The sequence below is a fragment of the Anarhichas minor genome, unplaced genomic scaffold, assembly GCF_050575085.1.
Source record: "Anarhichas minor isolate MPS153535 unplaced genomic scaffold, ASM5057508v1 ptg000026l, whole genome shotgun sequence".
NCBI classification, from domain to species: Eukaryota; Metazoa; Chordata; class Actinopteri; order Perciformes; family Anarhichadidae; genus Anarhichas; species Anarhichas minor.
In genome coordinates, this window is record NW_027466472.1 from 9991059 (window position 1) to 10012658 (window position 21600).

Here is a 21600-nt window from a genome sequence, read left to right on the forward strand (position 1 = left end):
AGTATCATTAGTATTGCAGATATTGGCTCTAAATCAAAGTAACTGGAACATTAACATTTTGACCAGAAGATGAGGCAAGAGTTAAATGATGAAGAAGTTATATTCATTCTGTGAAGGATATGAATGTTTGTACTAAATTGAATGGCAATCCATCCAATAATTATTGATATTTCAATCAAAACCACTTATGTGAACCTAATGGCACTAGAGGAAAAGTCAAGAGATCACCAAAGTCATCTTCTGAGGACCATAAATGTCTGTACAAGATTGTGTGCCAATCCATCCTGTAAATGTTGAGATATTTTACTGGATAAATGAAGTGTGCTAATGTTAAAGGTATAAAGGGAGGGGTTTATCAAAGCCATTAGGATATCTGTAACATGTCATGGCATTCGTTGAGATATTTTACTAAAAAACAAAATATCCACCATGTGTAGCAATTTTTGGGACATTTTATGGAAAATTGTTTTTAAAAGTAGTTATTTCTGTTTGGATGAAAGTGGTGGAGTGACCAACAGAATGGAATTGCCACTCCCAACTATGGCACCGCAGCTAAAAATTCCATATGGCCTTTTTACTTCCCTCCTAAGATGTAATAACACGGTGGCTGAAATTGTTGTTTCAAAGAAATTCGATGCCATACTTCTCTGCAGAGCTTTCTAATCCCAGCTTTGTGAATAATTGCACATACTCACAAACACACACTAACTCACCCGACCACAACCTCTACACTGTCAGACCTTTTCATGTGGGGGAAAGCTAAAATCATTCCAGTTCCACTCGTCTCTCCCAGTACAAATCTGCATCACAGTGAGTGTGCAAACATTACAGAGTTATATCTCTGACCTTCTCATAGTGGCCTGGCTCAACATTCAAGTAGTGAGAGCAGCACTGTGGTGCAGTGGTTAGAGCTGTTGTAGCACAGCAAAGAAAAGTCCCACATTAAATTCCAGTCCAATTCACAGCCCTTTCTGTGAGTATACAAGTCATCCTCATATCTCAAAGACATGCAGATTTAGCAGACCCTAGATTTAGTCTAACTATAAACAGTCTTTATGCGTGGTGGTGGGTGTGGATGAGGGGCCCAATTTGGAAAACTGTGTCCCCCTGAAGAATCCAAACCCAGATGACAAAGAAGTTTTTGTTTTTTAAATCAGTAACTGCACCTTTTCTAAAATAAAAACCAAAAATAAACAAAGTGATCACACTGCTAAAGAACCAAAAAATAAGAGCTACAGTATATACCAAAGGCTGACACAAAGCAAAATCACCCTTTAGGACACACAATTATATTAGAGCTTGGAGGTATTACATAGAGGTATGGCTGAGATTTGCCAGGAATACTAGCTGTTAGGCTTGCAGTATGCTACATAATTTTCATTTAGCATAGTTCTTCATGGTAAGACCTTGAAGACGGATGAGTGAGTGCCCCTATGAAAAGACTTCAACCAAAGGGATACAACGCTCTAATCTGTGTCTCACTTCAAATCCCATCAGTATGTTAATGCTGCCTGATCAATATCTGTTCTTCAGAATCCAACAATTACAGGCATTACTGCACATGGACCTCCATCCACACGCATTCATGGTAATTAACCACATAAATTCACATTGCATGAGAAATAATAACACACAATAAGGTTGGTAAAGTTGATAGCCTTTGTTTATGTAGATGAACCAATTAGGAACAGAATATAATTCTAATAAAATAGATATTGGGATATTCTCAAGACATCAAAAAAATGAATAGCAATTAATAACGAGAGTTTTAAAAAAGAATTCTAAAGAAGAGAAAAGGGAATTATATGACTTTTATTTTTTGCTTTACATGTTGGTATTTATGTCAAAGCCCAAACAGACTACAGAGGAGAACAAGGAGATTATACAATGTGCTATAGCGTCTATGTAATAAGCTTCAAACAGGAGTGCAGGATCTCAACGCCATGAAGTTCTCGAAGTTTGTTCATATGTCTGGAATTGAAGAAAGCAGTTTATTAAAAGAAAACAGTGACAGCGTGTTCAGTGGGCTGGCATTCAATTGAAACAGCACATGTGTGAACTAAAGAACACTCAACACAGTCACAGCAGAGCTGTGTAGCCTGAAGGTACAGTAAAAAAAATGTTCCTAAAAACAAAGAGACATGTTTGTTGCTGCCTTCTTCCATTCAGGGCGGTACAACACAACAATTATACTCACAAAATCAGAATGGTGCTGCACTATATGGAAGATGGCCTTCAGCAGCAAAACATCATTGTGTAGAGAAATAATAGATGTTCACAGTTGAATTGTACACTGCAGTACAAATAAAACCCCTTCTGAATAAAAAACAATAAAGAGAAATACTGAACTTAGGAGCTATTATAAACTTGTAGGTTATGCAGACTTGTAGCTTTTGTGTAATACTTACATGGAATATGTAGTTGCATTTTGCATAAGATGTTTAGTAGAGCTGGCCCAAATACCAAAGGGCCAAAGGGTATACAGTGTATTCAGAAAGCATTCAGACCCCTTCACTTCTTTCACATTTTGTTAATGTATGCTGCAGCCTTTGTTAAAGTCATTAAAACATTTTTTTGCCAATGTATTAAAACTAAAACAACTGGAATGTCACACTGACTTAAGTATTCAGACCAGAGGCATGAAATGAGAGTAGAACTGCTTGCTGTGGTCAGTTCACTCGTACAAAAGAAAAGGGCACACAGAACTATGCTTCGACCGTAGTAATAGAATGAGATAGCCCGCTAACGGTCGCTGCTCTGGCCATCCCGTTATGTAGGTCTGCATGGGATGGATGTTTATAACCCTTTGTTGCACCTGAGGTATATTCAATTGATGGAAAAAAAAGCACATTGAAAAAATATATCCAACAGAGAGCAATGCTGATGGACTAAATTAATAAGTTTGATAAAGCAATCAAACTAATTTAACAATAACTGCGGCCAGAACCCAAACCTCAGACCAATATTATGTCGTCAATCTAAAGCATTAGGTGCAATCAAGACATCAAGACATAGCTTAATCTGCTGCTGCCTATCAAAGTGCAAATATTAAGAGAAATGTGGTAATGTTATGGCTATCACCTTGCTAGTTAGTCACACTGACTGCAGTAGTCAAAGTGGTGGATGTTTGCAGGAGAGATTTTTTTATATATATATATATATATACACTGTATATACAGATTTTTTTTTTATGCAAATAAAAATAAACACGTATTACTTATATTTCAGGCCAGCCTAGGCCAGAAATCATACACTTGCGTAATGCGTGACAAACTCTTTCAACCAGAGCCGTAACACTCGCATTATCTCATTTCAGTGAGACATTTCATCTCGTCTGTCGATGCTCCTTCAGGCTAGTTTCTAGAATGTAATCAGCAGCATGTGGTTTATAGAGTGAGGTGAGAGGGTACCTTGGCTCGGATCGACACAGCTTTCCCAGAGCAATTGCTGCATTTTGTCGCACAGCTGTCCTCTTAGCGTCCCCTGCAGCATGGCGCAGCAGCAGCAGCACAATATCAGTGCCCAGCAGGGTGCTGCCAATTCCCTCCAATTCAAGGCAGTGGGCCAAGCACAGGGCTGCATTTCCTGACACCATCTCATCACAGCTGGAAGCCAGCAAATTACGTAGAATAGACAGTTCTGTGTAGAATGAAAAATTAATAGTGAATAAGCAAGGAATAGCATTTTTAAATGTATTAACATACACACATGCAATGACATGAAAGGCAACAGATATACAGCACACTGCACTCACATATGCAAATGAATGCACACACACACACACACACTTCGTTTGCATATTGGGTCAACCCTAAAATATTATTCATAAACTAATGAGAGAGTTTGTAAAAGTAATGCTAACATGTCAATCATGTCTCACTTTTATCAGACTTCACCAGCTCCTCCCGTGCCAAGTGACTGGCAGCAGTGCACACTGTCAGAGTCTTAATGGCATACTTGGTGGCAGTCTGCCCTGTTCCCTGGGTAGGCAGACACAGAAATAACAATGATATTAAACAAGTTTAACGCATGTTTAAAAACTCAAACTTTATGAACTGTAGTGGAATTGGTCGAAGAAAACCTACACAGTTCGAGTTGAAATATTAATATCAGTTAAGTACTTTCTACAAATAAAAGTAGTTGTTTTTTCATCAGCATGTTTTTATCATGTCTTTAGATCATGACGATGGGGAATGTTTAAGGATATATGTCGTCATGGGCTGTTTGATGAATAATTAATCCATTTATAGATGTTTGGGAAAAATAATATCATTCCAAAAGTCAAATACAAATAAGTGTTGATGTATTCAAATTGGCTATGTGTACAGTTATGCACCTTCAACAGCAAGCGCATGGTCCGGACCGCACCCCCCTGAATAACATGCTGAACGGCCTCCGGGGACTGAGGGAGGACAGTGCTCAGCACGCCTGTGGCTCTCTGGAGGACAAGAAGAATGTTGGCATTAGAAGTGGAGATAGCAGAAGAAAGAGAAAAGTAGAAGAAGAAAAAAACAGATGGGAAAACACAGCAGAGACATAGACAGGATAGCAGAGGATCAAGAGAAAACTGCTGAGGTAGAAAGAAAGGTAGCAGAAAGAAACCCAAAACAGTTCTTACTGGACACAAAGAGAATTGGATAGTGTTGATGGAGGAGTAGGAAAAGAGAAAACTGCTTTTTCAAGATGTGAAATCAGTGGGTGTTGTGGAGTGTGTTTACAGCAATAAAGGACAGAAAGTCAATTGTAAGATGGTGAATGAGTTACAACTAGTGAACCTGTCAAAGACGAGAACAAGAACCACAAGCATAGAAACAAATATGAATTAGAGGTCACACATGCTTGCTTTGTCTTGCAGGAGGGATCTGTTGAGTCAAGGGCACAAATTACTAATTTGAGTGATGCCATTTTGTTAAAAAAATTAAGCCTCTCAGTTAAGTATCACTGATCTCATCAGCCACGTTCATAGCAGCAGCAGGCAGCCATTTTTACGGAATATGCTCTTATTTTTCACTGCACACTGCCTTTCGAGTACCAAATGGAAGATAAGACCAAGATATTTTTCTAAGGAGTTGGTAGAGACCAAATCAGAGCTAAGGGGCTACCACATACTCAAACTACAGCTGCAATGAGATGGTAATGTCGCTTCATAAAGGGAGGTTTTAACAGCTTTTAGCCTGGTTCAAAATCTCACAAGACTGACGGCCGATCTCAAGACACGCAATGCATTGTGGGGCAGTAGAGTATGTGCATGTCTCATACACAGAAATTCTTGTTAATGTAGTAAACATTTCTTGCATACACAAAATCCATAAACTGTGCTGTGTGAATGCACTACATTCTTAATTTTACGTTAAACTTATGAATAGTATGTGAGTATGCGATTTTGAACAATGCCCTCCTCTCAAAAGTTGAAACATCCCAGCAGCAATAATTGGGGCTTTAGGGCTTTGGTGTAAACTTTATGATGCTTTAAAGATGTAAGAGAAATAAAGCCAGGACAAGAAAAGACAATAGAACTTTTGTTTTTGTTTTTAAAGGATGTTGGCAGGTGACAATGAAGAAAAAGTTCCAGCCACGTAATGAGAGAGCAATAAAACAAAAGAAAAGAGACAGATGGGTGGAAGTGTGGGACTCTGAGGGCATTGCATAGGCAGTGTGAAACTGCTGTAACAGCCATTAGCACAGACAACAGCACCTGGAGCTGGAGTTTTAATCAAGTGTAATGACACATATAGGATCCTCTGAACATTGTGTATTGCTGTTACCACCTTTTGGGGCATATTGCCAGTGAGCTTACAAGCCCCAGAAAAGGCCCGTTACTCAAGACAAATGTCTTTTATTTTCACTGAGTTACCTGAAAGGATGGTTTTATGCCTTAAAGGATGTACGGAAGTTTGGAAAACAAACAAGAGAAAGTTTTCATCAATCGTCTTCAACAACTGTAAAGTACTAACATTTTTCAAACCTTTCTTGGTCCAACACACGCAGTATTACAGCCAAACATGAAAACCAAATGGGAGTTATGATAGAGTAAGGCAACAACATATAAGGAGTGTTGGAGTTTTAAACCCTCCTGAATACTGTAGTGTAGTACATAGGTTATTTTCACTTACAGTTATCACTCCTCCGTCACTATCCCTCAGCAGGCCCAGGCAGCAGTTGCAGAGTGAAACAGCATGCTCCTACAGAAACGAGACGGGACACGTGGCTAAACCAATTTTCACATACGTTTCATCTCTGAATAGGTGGCATCACACATCATGGTTCACACAAATGCTCCCCCTTGGCTTTATATATGTTTTACAATACAGAATATTTTAAAGTGGCATGGAGTGAATGTTCTGTCAAAACATACAATTCTATCAAGAGGCCCCCAAACTGAATTATAATTCTGCTCAACCTTATCTAAGACACAGTATCAGTTAGAACACTTCCCACTATTAAGATAAGAAGAACTAAGACAGAAGTTTCTTTTTACACTCATAACATACCCTGGCAAAGTAACTATCATACACAACCGTACTCACCTGAATGATTGGAGAGGTGATAGCTGAAAGGTTGATGATCAAACCAAGCAGAGGGTAAATTACCTCTTTGTATTCACATGCACTGCACTGCCTCTGCAATGATAGCAAACAGATTCTACACTGAATAAAATGCATACAGTGAGTTTAAATACCAGCTTAACATTTTTATAACATCCAAGACAGACTATATCTATAATATCTAATTGTGCCATTCAGACTAAACGGTTGTGTTTTATTTCTTTATCCAGGTGCTGGCATCTGAATTCAACTCTATGAACAAATGTTTGTACTTTTCTATGCAAAGGGACCAGTCTGTAATGATACTGACAATGGCGACCGCAATAGCCTTCCAACATTCTGGATCATGAGCAAAGCTGTGGCAGATGACGTCATCTCGAGCCAGACAGCCAATGGCCGATATCAGCGACGCAAGGACATGCCGATTGGACTCGCTGATATTTCTCTGACAAAAGGAAGAAAACAGGTGTGCACATTTGCCCACGGACACACACACATAAACACACTTATAGATATGCAGTGCATACTTTATATTAATATGAAACTTTGTATCTACATATCTTACCAGTAATGTTGTAAATGGCAGAATGACAGAGTCTGTCAACACGTCCCTTAACTGAATGCAAAATCTGTAAGAAAATGTGAAAATATTTTTACTGTACATGTAAGATAGACATACTATGTAGATGGGTATTTATGTATAAACATACACAATAGTTCAGCTATTAAACAGAAGTCCGACGTAAAACCTCATGCTCATTGTTGTGTTACACTATTGATACTTGGGTGAGGAGGAAGCGAGTAAAGTTTAATCCTCAGTTTAAGTTCTTCACAGCCCAGCATGATACAAGTAGGCAGAACTCCACCAGCTGTGCCTGCAACGACTACAAGTACAACCAGTGCTGTAAAGCGTCATCAAACAGACTTCATTCAAACTCAAAAACAAGCGACGATGTAACCCTACACAAGCCATGGGCTCGAAGTTGTGGTAAAATACAATTCATACAATCATGCAAACACACAAAAGGTAAATCCACCGAGCTGTCTGCCCGCTTAGCAGCGGCTGAGTAGCAGCATGGTACAGCAGTGTGTGTACTGGTAGTTCTGTAAACACACCGTCCATAACAATAACAGTGTGCAAACTGTTTTCCCCACACTGTGTCTCTGGCAGCACAGGAGCGACTGTGGGTCGGCGATGCAGTCAACTGGGTTATCACTAGCGATCCCCAGTAGTGGCGAGTCAGGAGTCAATGGCAGTCAATGGCAGTATAAAACAGCTAATAAAAGGTGTTTTTAGAAAATGTGAGTGACCGTAACCATGACAGATCCTTGAGCATGCAGCCATAACTGGGCACCCAAAAGATTATGGAGTTTGCTGCAGCAGAATGCGAGATTAGCTGTGAAAAGACACAGAGGTGCTCACTCACTCAGTCACGGATGCAGAGACTCACACAGTTACACACACGACCGAACACTTAATTAACCTCTCTATGGAATTTGGAACGGTTGTGTATTCTTTTTGTACGAACATTGATTCTGCGGAGCTTCAACACTAAAGAAAGAAACCCCTGCAGGATATAACACATTTTTTGTTGAGTAACTCTCTTTGAGCTTTAGACAAGGAAAATTGATCTGCCCATTCCACTGCTTGACACCTCGACTTATTTCCCGCTGTGTCGGAGAGCCTGGGTTATCCTTCCATGTCTTGTTTTCATGAGGAGCCAGAGATGAAAACAGGTTGAGAACGGCCTTTTGCCTTCAAGTGACATTAACACTTGTATAGCACATGTTAAATTATTAAAGATGCCACACTTTCCATTTCCCCTACTGACATGATGTGACGGTGGAATTTAAAGTACTTTCAAATATATATAGGTATGCGTCGATAATAGGCTGTCTGGTGGGTCATATTCTGAATTCTGCAGAGTATCTGAAAATATGTATTTCCTCCTCCAGAGATAAAATATATCATTTCCTAGGGTGTGAGGAGAGCTACTCTGGTGTTTGTGTAGCAGTAATACTTGTTTTCTGCTGCAAAGTTCTCCAGAATGTTGACTGCTGTATTCTGCTGCTGCTTTGGCTTTGAGATGCACGCCATGAGGTTCCTCACTAACCTTTGGACCCAGATTAAGAATAGAGAAAGATAAAGAAAAAGAGAGGGGAAAAAAAGAGAAAGAGAGAGGGATACAAAGAAAAATACATCAGTACAATATATTCATTCTTCCTAATTTTCTGAAAATCCAATTAGCTGCAGCTCAGATATTATCAGACATGCAAATGATAAGAAATCACTTAGGCCACTCAGTGTAATTGATAAAACTATGTCCTACAGTAATGATATACAACATTTATTGGTTCCTCTGCCCTGAAATCTCATTAGATGGAAATTAGACTGACAATCACAAACATATGGCCAGAGGCTGACCACTAATTTCATTCAATAAAACGACGGCAAATGAAAGTCATTCAACTACTCAGTAGGGATGTAAGGAGCCAAAGGAAATAGTATTATACGTAATTTGATTCATTAGAACATACATTGAGCCTACCATCGCTGTCTACATACTTAAGTGTATTTTTACTCCAGCTATGTGATCTCATCAGTTGCACCTAATGACAACAAAAAGGAATGTCTTACATTGGCACATCCAGGTTGTCAATGGCCAAAAGTCTTCCATGTGGCATCCGTGAGTAGACATTTAGTAATTCCAGGCATTCTTCCTGCACTGCAACATGCTCTGATGTTATCAAGTGCACAATGGACTGTCTGGTGAGTGGGAATGTCATCAAGATTTTCTGGTTTTCATCTGGAAGCAAAAGGAAAACATGGTATATACACAAAGAATGAGCTCTTTATACACACCTCCCTGTTATGCTCCCAAAGAACAACAACCTAGTCTGTACACAATGACGTGAATGTTAGGTTGCTATACTTGTGTTGATACTGAAGAAACGCTTTGTTTTTCATATGGAATTAACACGCACTAACTCAATGAGAGCAAATTGCCACAAATTAACAACATACCGTTTCCACAACAAATAACCCTCCATGATTTCAGAGCGGACGCACACAACTCCTGGCTGTCTGGATCCTTTGTTTTCTGCAACAGACAACTGCAGAGAAAATAAAATGCAGTGGTATTAGCATAGTTCTCTTCGAATTAACATAACACAAATCAAATTGAAATAACACTGTCAAATAATGAAAATATTACGTACATGAAAGTATGCCAATAAATATGTATCTCAAAACAACACAAAGGGTGGAATGCAGATTCAAATTACAATAACAGAACGTAGCATATGAAACAAGTCCAATATTTACTAATGGTAAAATATGTGTTAATTATACCAGGTAGCAATTCCACGCAATCCACAAGACCAAGATGCTGATACGACTCTTGAATGTCATAATGCACTTTGCCCTTCCATTTATCTACATGTGATGTAGGTAGCATGTGAGTGATGGCCACGAAGGAGCTTGCAGTACATATCACTGTTGTCTCTGCCCTGAAGAAGCTTGTATGTGCTGCTACTTGCTTGCTGAAGGTTATTTCCTATTTTAATATCTATTAGATGTTAATGTAGTTCTCTCTGTTTTGGGAACACCCTGATCACATTCACATCAACTACACATTCACACCTGGAAACTGCTCACTACAACCACACGCTGCAGCTCCACTAGAGCAGCTGGGGTTGAACTCAAGGGCACCTCAGTGGTGTAATGATGAATAATGGTAACTTCCCCACCCACATTTATCCTTATGGTCCGGGGAATAGAACTAATGGCCATTCCGCTTCTCTAACCTATAGGCCACCACTGCCCTACAGGGTGCACCTTGAAATTTCAACGTTTCAGTTTTTGTCCTCGTTGTCAAAAACCCGTTGTCGAAGTTAAAGAAAAAAGTGCTTATTTTTTGGCTCACCGCAGTATCCTTGTTGGATATTTTCACGAGGTTCAGATTGCAATTATGTTGCATTCTCTGTTCTAACTTGAATAATGACGGTGCTAACTATGGACTACGTGGAAAGTGTTAGTTAGACGAGACAAGTTAATGATAACCTTACGGATCTGACACGAGGGATTCAAAATGTGTATCTTGTAAAAAACACCCCCTTTTTCAGGGACAAAACACAAGACCTTTGTTCATTTCAGCACTCATCTCAACCTACAGTGTGATTATCTTTTCCTCTTTGGGCTATTGCACAAACAACCAGAGAGAGAGAGAGAGAGAGAGAGAGAGAGAGAGAGAGAGGGAAGGAGGAACTGAGAATGATCTCTCTAGTTTAGGCCATCATTGTGTCTGTATGCCCCTGTCTCTGGGTCCATCTGTCAAAGCGCCACTGAGGGCCGACAGCTACCTCTCCCTCTGGTCTCCTTACCTTCTCACCGTGTCATTGCTGCTGATGATACTAAAGCCATTGTTCAGTCTGAAAAGGGTCTGGGCTGTACCTGTTAAAAAAGAACAGTAGATAGTGTAAGAATACAGAAAACTACATATCATTTTAGTTTTACTTGCCTTATTCAGTGGTTTACAGTCAAGGGCACAAGAGTAAAGAATATATAAAATATATTAAGAAAAGGAGGAACGTTAAAGAATGGTGTGTTTTCCACTTATAATGACTTATACAGAAAGTATACAGAAAGCATACAGAAAGTAGAGCAGGGCAGTGAAAGAACACCTTTGGGGGAGAAAGCTGGCAATGTCAGCCCTTTAGAGATCCTTTCAGTTGTGCGTTATGTAAGTTTTGCCCTTTTCAATTGAATGGCACTCTGAGACAGACATAATTTGACAGTACATTTTTATAATACATAAGCTTAGATAACCCCTAGCATGCTCCAGGGCCACTGTTCATCTATAGCTCCTCAGGCTAGCCTGTCATAAATCGACAAAGCCAACGGACAGGCACTAGCTACACACTCTAAATGTGTCAGGAATGAGTGCAGGTAATGCCACTGAGGTTCTGGAATGGACACCTGCTATCACAGGTGTTTCATTCAATTGCACCCAAGACAGCCCCAGAAGGCATAATAGTGTTAGCTGTCATCCCATAAAAATCCCCCTGTTTGTCTGCTCAAAAACACCAAATACAACTTACAATGCCTACACAGCCCTTCACTAACAGATGGAAGAGCCCACTCAGCAGTTCAGCAACCAAATTACATCATCATTTATACACCGTATAATTCTGATAACCGAGAAGTTTAGAAACAGATCCCAAATCAAATCATACCAGCACTGGAGGTTTCACTTCTCTCCAGGTATCACCAAATAGTAGACAACTTATTTTTATTGATCTGATTATGGAATAGAAATATGAATAATTTTGTTCAGCACAGCAATTTTCATGCAGTTGTTAGTGTTACATTGTTTTATGTATACCTATCATCTGCACAATGGCCAATCACACCAGGCAGGAGTTTGTGCTCTTTCAGTGTGGCTTTATACTCTATATTGGAAATGTGCTCACTGTGACAAGCAAATGGAGCATGAAGAGAAATCAGTGATGGACAGCATTATGTGTCCCCTCTCGTCCATTGTCATAAAACTAGACATGAAACAATCAGTTTTTCCAGCCCTGCTTGACCTGATACAATGCCCTAAAATGCTCGCTGTGAGTTCTTAAAGGAATACTTCACCCCCAAAATGACCCTTTGTATATTAATTACTTATCCCGTGCTACCTTTTTGTGAAGAAAACGTTGCTCTTCTTGTATGCCTCCACGGTGAACGAAGAATACAAAAATGAAGAAAAGTCCTGATGAATTAAAGTAAATGGAATAAACAGCAATACTATATCAAAACATCCATTTATAAACTCTTAGACCATTCGAGCAGTATACTCTAAATCTTACTCATCCAGTCACACGCTCACTACTTCCAGAACACATCTTCACAAAACCGTACTATTTAAAACACTTTAACTTTGTGCAGACACGTTACTCGTCCGGACACGCACAGATGTGTAGTTTGCGTGCCTGTTTTAGCTTATTTAGCCTGTTTTAGTGTAAATGCATGTGTTTGGGAAACAGTGAGCATACATACATACATTTTCATCAGTTTTTGGATTCTTCGATCACCATGGAGGCATGCAATAAAAACAAAGTTTTCTTAAAGAATTCAAGATAACATAGGGTGAGTAATTGACATATAAATGGTCATTTTGGGGCTAAAGTATTCCTTTAAGTACTGTATTCGTAACCTTCCGTAACCTTCCTACCCTAAAGGCTGATCTTTTTCTGACCATTTTAGTGATATTTGTGAAAATACAGCAGGTAGACCAGTGAAGCAGGTTAAGGTTAAGTAAGTGCAGACACAGAGAGATTAAAGCAGAAAGATAATTGTGCAAACATTTTCTCAAACACACTCACAGTCAGTAACTGCTTGTGACAGAATCTCCAATCCTCCACAGTAGTACAAGGGAATCTGGCCGGGCCTCGCCAACTTCTCCAGCAGCTGAGGCACTCTTGTGTCATTCCCCTCTCCCTTGTCAAACTCTTGCCTTGCATTCATCTCCTGACTCTCTCTTCCCTCTTCTAAATCAACCTGGGTCAGGTATTCTGCATGGAGAAAACAAAGGCGGTAGAAGAAGGAAAGAAAGCAGAAAGTGTCATAATAGTGCAACAGCCATCCTGAGACGACCACCCTACTCGCCTATTGCCATAAACATGCACCACCTGAGTACGATAGGCATGCAGGTATTTTGCCTACTTAGGCAGTATTAGAAGTATTAGAAATGTAATACTGCACCTGATATGACAATAGCAAAGAGACTGCACAGTGGTGCACATATGCATGATTGAGCGCTATTTTTCAGTTTATAACTGGATGAATCATTTTCAAAGGTATTTGTATGAAACATAATTATAATGACTGAATGTGTCTTTTTTCTGGGCAACCGCATTGTGACATTAAGCTTTCGGTTGTCATGAAAGTCTTGCAATTAAATGAGCTGAGACCACATAACTGACAACCAACTCAACAACATGTCTGCTATATACTTTTGATGGGCTCCCGTCTAACCCATATGGTTTGACATAATACATTGCCAATTAAGGCAGTTATCACAAAAGGACTTGGATATATTAAAGTCTTTTCTAAACTAACCTCTTGGGGAAAAAAATATTTTCTTTACCTTTCACCATCTTCTCCATCACAGGTTCAATTTCCACAATCTTCTCAAAGCAGTTTCTGGACTAAAAAAGGGAAGAATTTAGTTCATCGATGGTTGTATGATGTGCGTCATTGTGGAAATGGAAATGATTCGGGTCACTCCAAAAGACTACAGTATCTCCGCACAAGAATTTGGCAAAAAGAAAACTATGATGATCTTTACAACAGGTGTATTACACAAATATTTTCACCAGCTATCTATATTAAATACAAGATTATGTTCCTGTGAATGGATTAAAATACCAATAAAAAAATAGATTTTACAGGCGATTGCTGTGAGACTAGGACAGCTTGTATGCTTGCTATCTATTCCAGGCATACAACTTTCATTATGTTGTTTTTGCTGCAGTTAGATGAGATGCTGTCTGTACACAACAGCAACGTGTAAAAAAAACGTGATAAGATGTAATGACAGTAATTATTCTTACCTCCTTATATTTCTTTAACGCCTGATATGCTTTCCCCATGTGTAGGTAAGCCTTCATGCACCTCTCATTACACTGAGAGAGAGCAAATGACCAACACCAGCAAAGTAACAAATAAATGTTCAATCTAGAACCCTCCACTCCAGAAATGTGTCACAGTGATGTGATTACAGAAAATCAACAGTGGCTTTATCGACATACTTCCACCCAAAACTTAAGTAAGATGATATTATTGTAAACTTGCATTTAGCTTGAGTGACGTAAATAAAACCACTCAACCCGTTTGCCTACTAAACATATCTCCACTGAACTACAGGATTCACAAAGAGCGGTGCCTCTGATGAAACTATGACGAATGAGGCAGCAACTGACTGGCCTTAGTTCCCAGCTGGACCTTACCTTCAGGGCCCATTCACAGTCACTGATGGCCTCCTTGTACTTCCCCAGCTTGATGTAGGCCTAAGTAGATTTAAACATTAGACAGGCAGTAATAAAATAAACCTGGCCTTACAAAATAAAGAATGTGATCAGTAGTGTAGCATTGTTTGTTTATTAATATATCATAGCGGAGACTTTCAAGATGCTTGGTCTTTGAATATTGATTGTAGAATTAATTTAATGGGAATAATCATATTCAAATGAAGATAGCTGGCAATACTCAGGTTGCCTTGAGACATCTGTCAAACCAAAGGTTTCTGCTTTAAGTCGCTGTTATAGGCACACAAACGCAGATCTGTTTTGATTCCGTCTTCTTTTGTCACATTTGCCTTTAATCTGGGATCAATTTGTGGGATTAAATTATGAAAAACAATGTTTGTTTTTGTGTTAAAACCTTTGAAAGATTCAGAACTTAGTTGAAAGATATTCACTTGTGCTCGGTTGGTGTACAATGGCTGCATGTCCCTCAGTTCAGCCAAGCCATCGCTGTAATACTTCACTGCAGTTTCATAGTCTTCTTGAGCGTAAGCTTCATTTCCCTTGTCTTTGAATACTGCAGTGACACAAACGGTATACAACATTTAAGCGCATACATCGGTAGCCCAACAGAGCAGCAAGTGCAGCAAATTGTTCACCTCCAACAGCATTTTTAAGGAACAGAGAATAACACACCGGTTGCCTTGTTTGCTTTTGCAGTCCTCCTTACGCTCCTGTCTTCAGCATCTCTCTCAATAATCTTCATGAAATTCTCTGGTAAAAAAAAAAAAAAAAAAGGATGAGTGTACAAGAGACATAATGGGGAAAAAGGTAATACAAGCTTTTAAGATCACTACAGTGACTTCTCAGTGATTTATGTGCTAAATGCTCACCTAGAGATGGCTGCTATTTGCTCCCACACATAGTCATATGTATTTGTACAGTGTAGAAATACATATGACTATGTGTGGGAGTGTAGCCTTGGTGGCTAAACAGTCAGTACTACAAGTCTCCTATCCACTAAGAATTGTAAGAGGCCCCCAGACAGACAAACCAACAGAAACACATCACTCATGTCCAATCATTCATTTCCTCTAATCCGTAGTAGAGCACTCCTTGCTATGACAGACTGACAGTTTGATAAGGGAGTGAAACGTCTGCCAACTAGATTGACAAAGATATCACAAAGGGTGGGGGCATCTGAACCGGTCTGAGCAGGCAAGTGGCAGATAGCGCGAAACATAGACACCCTTGAAACTAAAAATTCCAGAGGACCACTCTCGGTGTTGCAAATGACACACCTTGTACCACATCTCTCTTCTTAGCATATAACGAAGTCACAAACATGCTAAACAGAGGCAGTTGAAGACCTACTTACTTAAAAACACATAAAAGTTATATTTATTGCTGTATTTTGTTTGGCTCAGAGAAACATTTCACATTGTTATGCACAATGAGGACATACAAGTCTCCTTAAATAGTGTTTCGATTTCGTGCAAGGGACAACCAGATAATCTGCTCACCTGGATTTTCATTCTGCAGATCCTGTAAAACAGGGAAATAATAATTAAAGAGAATGTTAACAAAAAGCTACCTAGTCTCTACTACTGTTGTACATTGCCTTGTCCCTTCTCACATGACCAGAAATGACAAGGTAGACAACACAACAAGAAGTTGCTGGTTGTGCTCTGTGTGTTGTTTTGGAGGGACAGAGACGGCAACAGAGAGCGAGACAGAGTGAGAAAGATAGCGAGCGAGAGGAGGAGTCCAGCTGTACTTGGGTGACTTTGTGTGCATGTCTTTACCAAGGAAGTCTGAAGTGGCGGGTTTGTGTTGATTGTGGTCTTGTTGACTATCGTCCTGCAGGGCTCATCCAAGGCAGCGATATAGCAATCAGCTGTCTCTATTGCTTTTTGCTGGACTTCGACGTCAGAGGAATTTAGGTCCTTCACTAGCTCACCTGAAAATAATTAATGTTGTAAAAAAGTACTATTTAAATACTTTGATTATCAACATTGTTTATTTCTACATACTTCCATTGTTACCTTGCAACTGAAGGGTTACAGAAAGCATTACGTCATTCAGATATCTGTTAGCTGTGGCGTTTATACGGTTAACTGCTATACTACTCACTTATTTTGTCAACCTTCTTCAAAAAACTCTCGAGGTCTTGAAGTTTGTCCATCGTACTTTGCCCTTTCAAGCCTGCTTTTGTTATTGAATACGATGTGTAGCGTGTAGCTCTTCTCTAACGCTACATTTACTTCACACGGACTTTTGTCACAAGTCTCAGCGTTGAGTTTCCATAGGGACGTGATGCCTTCACTGCCGCTCGTAAACTTGTACGCTAAACTTAAAACCGCACACTGTCGTTATGCGACAGTATCCCGCAGTGCATAATATTGAAAGAAAGGCGGAAATCGGTGGAGTTGTTTTTTTGACTACCCCAGGTTGTATACGCAGAACAACTACAAAGGAAACTTAATGTCGTTGTTGTTCATCAAAATGTGTCACTTACCAATTATTTGTCACATAGACATAAGGGAAGTGAAGTATACACATTTGTTTATCTGAGCTTCACGACAGCACTTGAAGGCAGCACTTCTCATCTTGAATTTATGTGGTCACAATTTCCCTCTATCCAAATCAACACAGCTGTCAAACTTATATTTAGAAATCAATATAAATAGTTTTATGGCTGCCATTAGTCTTAGATATCTCGTTCATGAGACTGAAAAGTATTTCAGGTTCTCCGTTTCCCTGCATATATATTCTGTGCTTCCATACTGTGCTGTGAGGCCGGTACAGCGTGTCCAACGAATCTGTGTTTCTCCTCAACACTTTAATGAACCGGCTTTTAATTAAAGTGACCATGTTCCTATTTAAGGGCATCCTACACTCGAACTTTCTCCTTCCTTTTTCTCAGTAATAGATCAACACTGCCTCCTTGTGGTTAAAGACACATAAAAAGACACGGATATGCAGACACTTTTCTAAAATCACACTTTTCAAACACTTTTCTCCTCATTATATGGTAAATGAACAATTAATGTCGCCAAAACTTTTAGAAAGAGTAAGAGATGACTTAAAAATATAAAAAAAATACACAGTGGGTAAATGAAGAATTGAATATAGACCGAATATGAGTTGTTCTTACCATTTGTTATAAAAACCAAGTTAGTTGGTCAATTTGGGTCATATTAGTCACATAAAAAAAGGATTGAGAAGATGAATATTATTAAAAAAGCAATGCATGTTAAATATTCAGTTGTACATTTGTTTCCGAAAAGTCACCATAGCTACAGGGTCTGTGAAGTGACTGCCAAGCCAAGTGAAATGTTGGGCATCTTTATCTCCCTGTGGTGACCAACGAGTCTACTTACACTCCAAGCAACAAACTCTTTAAAGGATGACGGATGATGGAAAAAGCCAGAGGGGCCCATCAGTGGAGGAACAGTGGTTTTGGTCTTTTGGACTGTTTTGTACCGACACCAACAAGAAAACAAAATGATGATATGGTCCAAATGCCAAATTACTAATCTCAGGAATGTGTATAATTATTAGCATATGCAATCAAGTAAGTTAGTATCAAACATTAATATTTCTATAATCTGTAAATTAAAATTTTATATTTGAGTATATTTGCAAATCAACTTTTCTACTTCTTTGAAAGCATAAACTAAACATATTTTTGGATATAAACCACATACGTACATGATTCATTACATAGAAGAGTTGTACTGTCATTCAGATTTGATTAAGGCCGTTATTAGAGGAAACCTCCTCAATTAAAGCTGTGGTCAGCTGTTGGATGAGGAAAGACATTGCACCCAGTTACTTCTAAAAAACACACTGTACAGAACAAGCATTGGGCAACATCATTTGGCACAACTGGACTTCATGAAGTGTCCTACAAAGCAATGGGAGCAATGACTTCATCCCTCAAAAAGTGCTCAGCTCACAGCTAGATCCCAGTCAACAACAACCCCAGACAGTGAAGCTCTTTATCCTCACATACACAAAGCAAATGAGGATGAAAACATTCCAGTGAAACAAAACACTGAGCATCCTCACTTGCCATTCACTTGGATCTTGTTTTTGAAATATTCAGCAGCAGGCAAAGAGACATCACAGCCAAACACTTGAACAGTGATGTCCACACAAAAGCATCTTGTCAATGAAATACATTTATAATTGCTCTTAAAATAAAGCAATAGTGTAGAATTCAATGTCCAGCTGCTGCCTGTGCATTGTGTGTCAGATTAATTAACAGAGCTTTGAAACTTCATTGTTCACGTCAGCTTTTGCGAAACAACTGCTACTCTGCAATATGTTTAGATTGAAGCAGGACCGAATGTATAGAGGTATTTCTGTGACGGCTACAGACGGGCTTTTTCTGTGGCCAGACTCCAACTGCTGTGGATGCCATAGTGTCGTGTCTCAGAGGACGACAGATGCAGGCAGCACAATGCTGCCGCTGATTAATTGTTTCTCTCTTTATCTGATTTTCCACAAAACATTGGCTCATGGCTCCAGTCTTTCTTCTGAGGTCATCTCCAAAGATGAACCCCACATTAAAACTGCACCACAAGTTAAAATTAGTTTCTAGTTTGCCCTTTTAAAACTTTATGCCAGTGAAGTGAACATGCCAGTATAACTGACATAGACTGTACAAAGTGTCCATTTAACAATCTTTTTTTATTTGATTTTATACAGAAAATTACAGTAAGTCCAACAAAAATTGCTGAACAATAGAAATGAGGTATGATCCTTCCTTTTGTCACTCATCTTCTCCTTGCTTTTATCCTTTTGTTCCTGTTTGTTCATTCAATGATGCCAAATTTAGGAGGCATTCATGGCACTTTTCCTAACAAAGTTTAAAAAGTGCTTTATAAGGAAAGTAAAACAAAAAAGTAAAAGAGCAAATGCAAGTAAAAACAAGAAATGGTGGCGGATCAAATTGAATAAATGCAACATAAAATGAAAGTATTTGTATTACTGCAATCTCAAGTCAATTTTAAAGACAGATACTTCAGAAATTATTACAATACATGAGATATTATGATTAAAAACAACATACAGTATGTCCTCCTGTCCGTTACTCTTTTTAGGCTATATGTGAAATGTTATTTCTAAAGTACTGAAGTCAGGCAACAAATCTCTCAGAATCAGCAAGACCTTGAACCAGGTGAACCAGGTCTTCATCTATGCCTAACTCAAACTCCCTGAAAGTGAACATTTGGCTCTTAAAGTCCACTGTCATATGTGGATCAGACATTTCCTTGCCCATCTGATTGGCACTACAAGTGAGACAGGATAAATGGAGATTGCCATTGTACCTGGTGCACAACCAGTCAGCTGTGCCCTCTCAGGGGAAGGCTGGTGTCGTGTACTCGAGCAGATCCATGTGAATAAGTTGGAAGTGGGAAAATATACTCAATCAAGAAAATAATTAACTAGCATAGCATTGATTACAGTATTGTGCTGCTGTGTAGCTATGAAGATATACAGTATATATAAATAAATAAATTATTTATATATACAGTGGACAAAAGTGATATCTCAAATACTGAAAAATGATTAATGACATTGACTTACCATAAATCCTCTAATAATAATCACTACGACATTTGTTTGCCATGAGCAAACAAGTAGCATCATTATTGCAGAAAAATCCAGCTGAATAAGTGATTGTAATCATGAGTATTATCTTCAAAAGGAGGATCTGTGATCGAGTATGTGACAAAGTGAGTGAGTGTGCTTCTTGGTGTCTGTCCACAGCTAACCTTGCCCAGTTATGGCTGCATGCTCAATGAACTTGTGGGTGCGGTAACTCAAACTTCTTCAAAACACCTTTTATTACCTGTTTTGTACTGTCATTGACTGCCTGCTGACTCCTCACTCACTAACCAGCCACGCGGTCTGTAGGGGCTGCTAGTGATAACACAGCTGAGGGCATCTAAAACCACCAGCCCACGCTCACAGGGGTGAAATAACAGTGTGTTTGGCTCACAGCTAAAGGACACATACTGCTGTGTACCTGTCGGCTAACCACGAATAGCAAACACACACTGATTTACCTCGCTGCAACTCAGCTGCTGCTAAGTGGGCAGACTGGTTGGTGAGGGTAATTTAGTTTTTGTAAAGATTGTATGATGTTTCTTACACGACAACTTCGAGCTGATTGACTGCATACATCCCCACCTGTTTCTGAATTTGAAAAAAAGTGTTTTATGAGGCCTTACAGCCCATTGGGTGGCCAGACGGGGGGTTGTTGTGGCAAAATGACGAGAAGAGACGGCGAACTGAAGTCTGCAACCAGCGGGAAGTGTTTTAATAAGATCAAGCCAACATCAACCAGTTTAGCATATCGAAACAAATCCAAATGTATTACTTTTCACAGATCACTTTTATAGTCAAGATTCACCCCCCTTAATAAGTTACTTTCCACCAATCAAACCAGTCCGTTGAACCAAAAACAAAGCACATCTGGCCTCTTCATTATGTCATGTTCTCATGACTTTGTTTGGGTCAAGGTAACCTTTTGGCAGAACACACGACTCTTTTACGGGAAATATTTTGGTAAGATTGGAGAGATTTATTACAATTTGTCTGGCACTTCCTCATCACTTCCTAAGAATGTTTCTATGAGCCAGAATGTGTTTTACATAACACGTTATATAAACTGTATACTTGTGAAGCCAAATGTGTTCAGTTCATTCTACAGGGTTAAAAAAAGAAAAATAAAACTGAGTTGTGTTTTAGGAAGGAGACTTTTTTATTTGTCAAGCTTGATACCTTTCTTATATACAGTCTATGCTTGGTACAGAAGACAAAGTTCTTTGTTTGCAATGTGACGTTAAATATAATAATTCATGTTCTGTACAAGTTTCTCAAGCCAGTAAAACCCGAATTTCATGAGAAACCCAAAAAGCCCCCATCATCCCAGATACGTGTCTTTTTTTCTCTCCTCGGACTGCTCACATAGCTGTTAGTCTTATACGCTCAAACCACACCCATTACTGATAAAAGGCTGTGGGTC

General features: G+C 39.2%; 1 protein-coding gene across 5 annotated transcripts; it reads right to left on the bottom strand.

The window, feature by feature from the left end:
• Positions 1-1797: 1797 nt before the first annotated feature.
• ttc12 (tetratricopeptide repeat domain 12) lies at positions 1798-16875 on the bottom strand. 5 transcript variants are annotated; one of them, XR_012956183.1, is made up of 22 exons: positions 16692-16875; positions 16364-16518; positions 16082-16103; positions 15255-15332; positions 15014-15135; positions 14544-14603; positions 14148-14219; positions 13682-13742; positions 12918-13106; positions 10929-10998; positions 9571-9659; positions 9184-9352; positions 8567-8659; positions 7111-7174; positions 6856-6990; positions 6528-6620; positions 6114-6182; positions 4337-4438; positions 3881-3980; positions 3411-3639; positions 2198-2316; positions 1798-1971 (listed from the first exon to the last, which is right to left on the bottom strand). XR_012956183.1 is itself a non-coding variant. In XM_076100046.1 (21 exons), the coding sequence occupies exons 1-21, from the start codon at positions 16741-16743 to the stop codon at positions 1902-1904; spliced, it is 2094 nt and encodes a 697-aa protein (XP_075956161.1). In that variant the 5' UTR covers positions 16744-16873; the 3' UTR covers positions 1798-1901. The 5 variants fall into 5 exon arrangements, 4 of the variants coding, with proteins under 4 accessions (XP_075956161.1, XP_075956163.1, XP_075956164.1 ...); XM_076100046.1 differs by lacking the exon at positions 2198-2316 and having other exon boundaries at positions 16692-16873; XM_076100048.1 differs by lacking the exons at positions 2198-2316; positions 16692-16875 and adding an exon at positions 16604-16646.
• Between the last annotated feature and the right edge of the window lie 4725 nt (positions 16876-21600).

What these genes read in the sequence shown, in the direction of transcription:
- ttc12 (XM_076100046.1), bottom strand. Translation starts at nt 16,743, where the DNA reads ATGGACAAACTTCAAGACCTCGAGAGTTTTTTGAAGAAGGTTGACAAA. An exon ending in GAAGAAGGTTGACAAAATAA is followed by an intron (nt 16,519 to 16,691) that starts GTGAGTAGTATA and finishes AATTATTTTCAG; the next exon opens with GTGAGCTAGTGAAGGACCTA. An exon ending in GGTTATTTGTTGTGGAAACG is followed by an intron (nt 9,353 to 9,570) that starts GTATGTTGTTAA and finishes TTTTGCTTCCAG; the next exon opens with ATGAAAACCAGAAAATCTTG.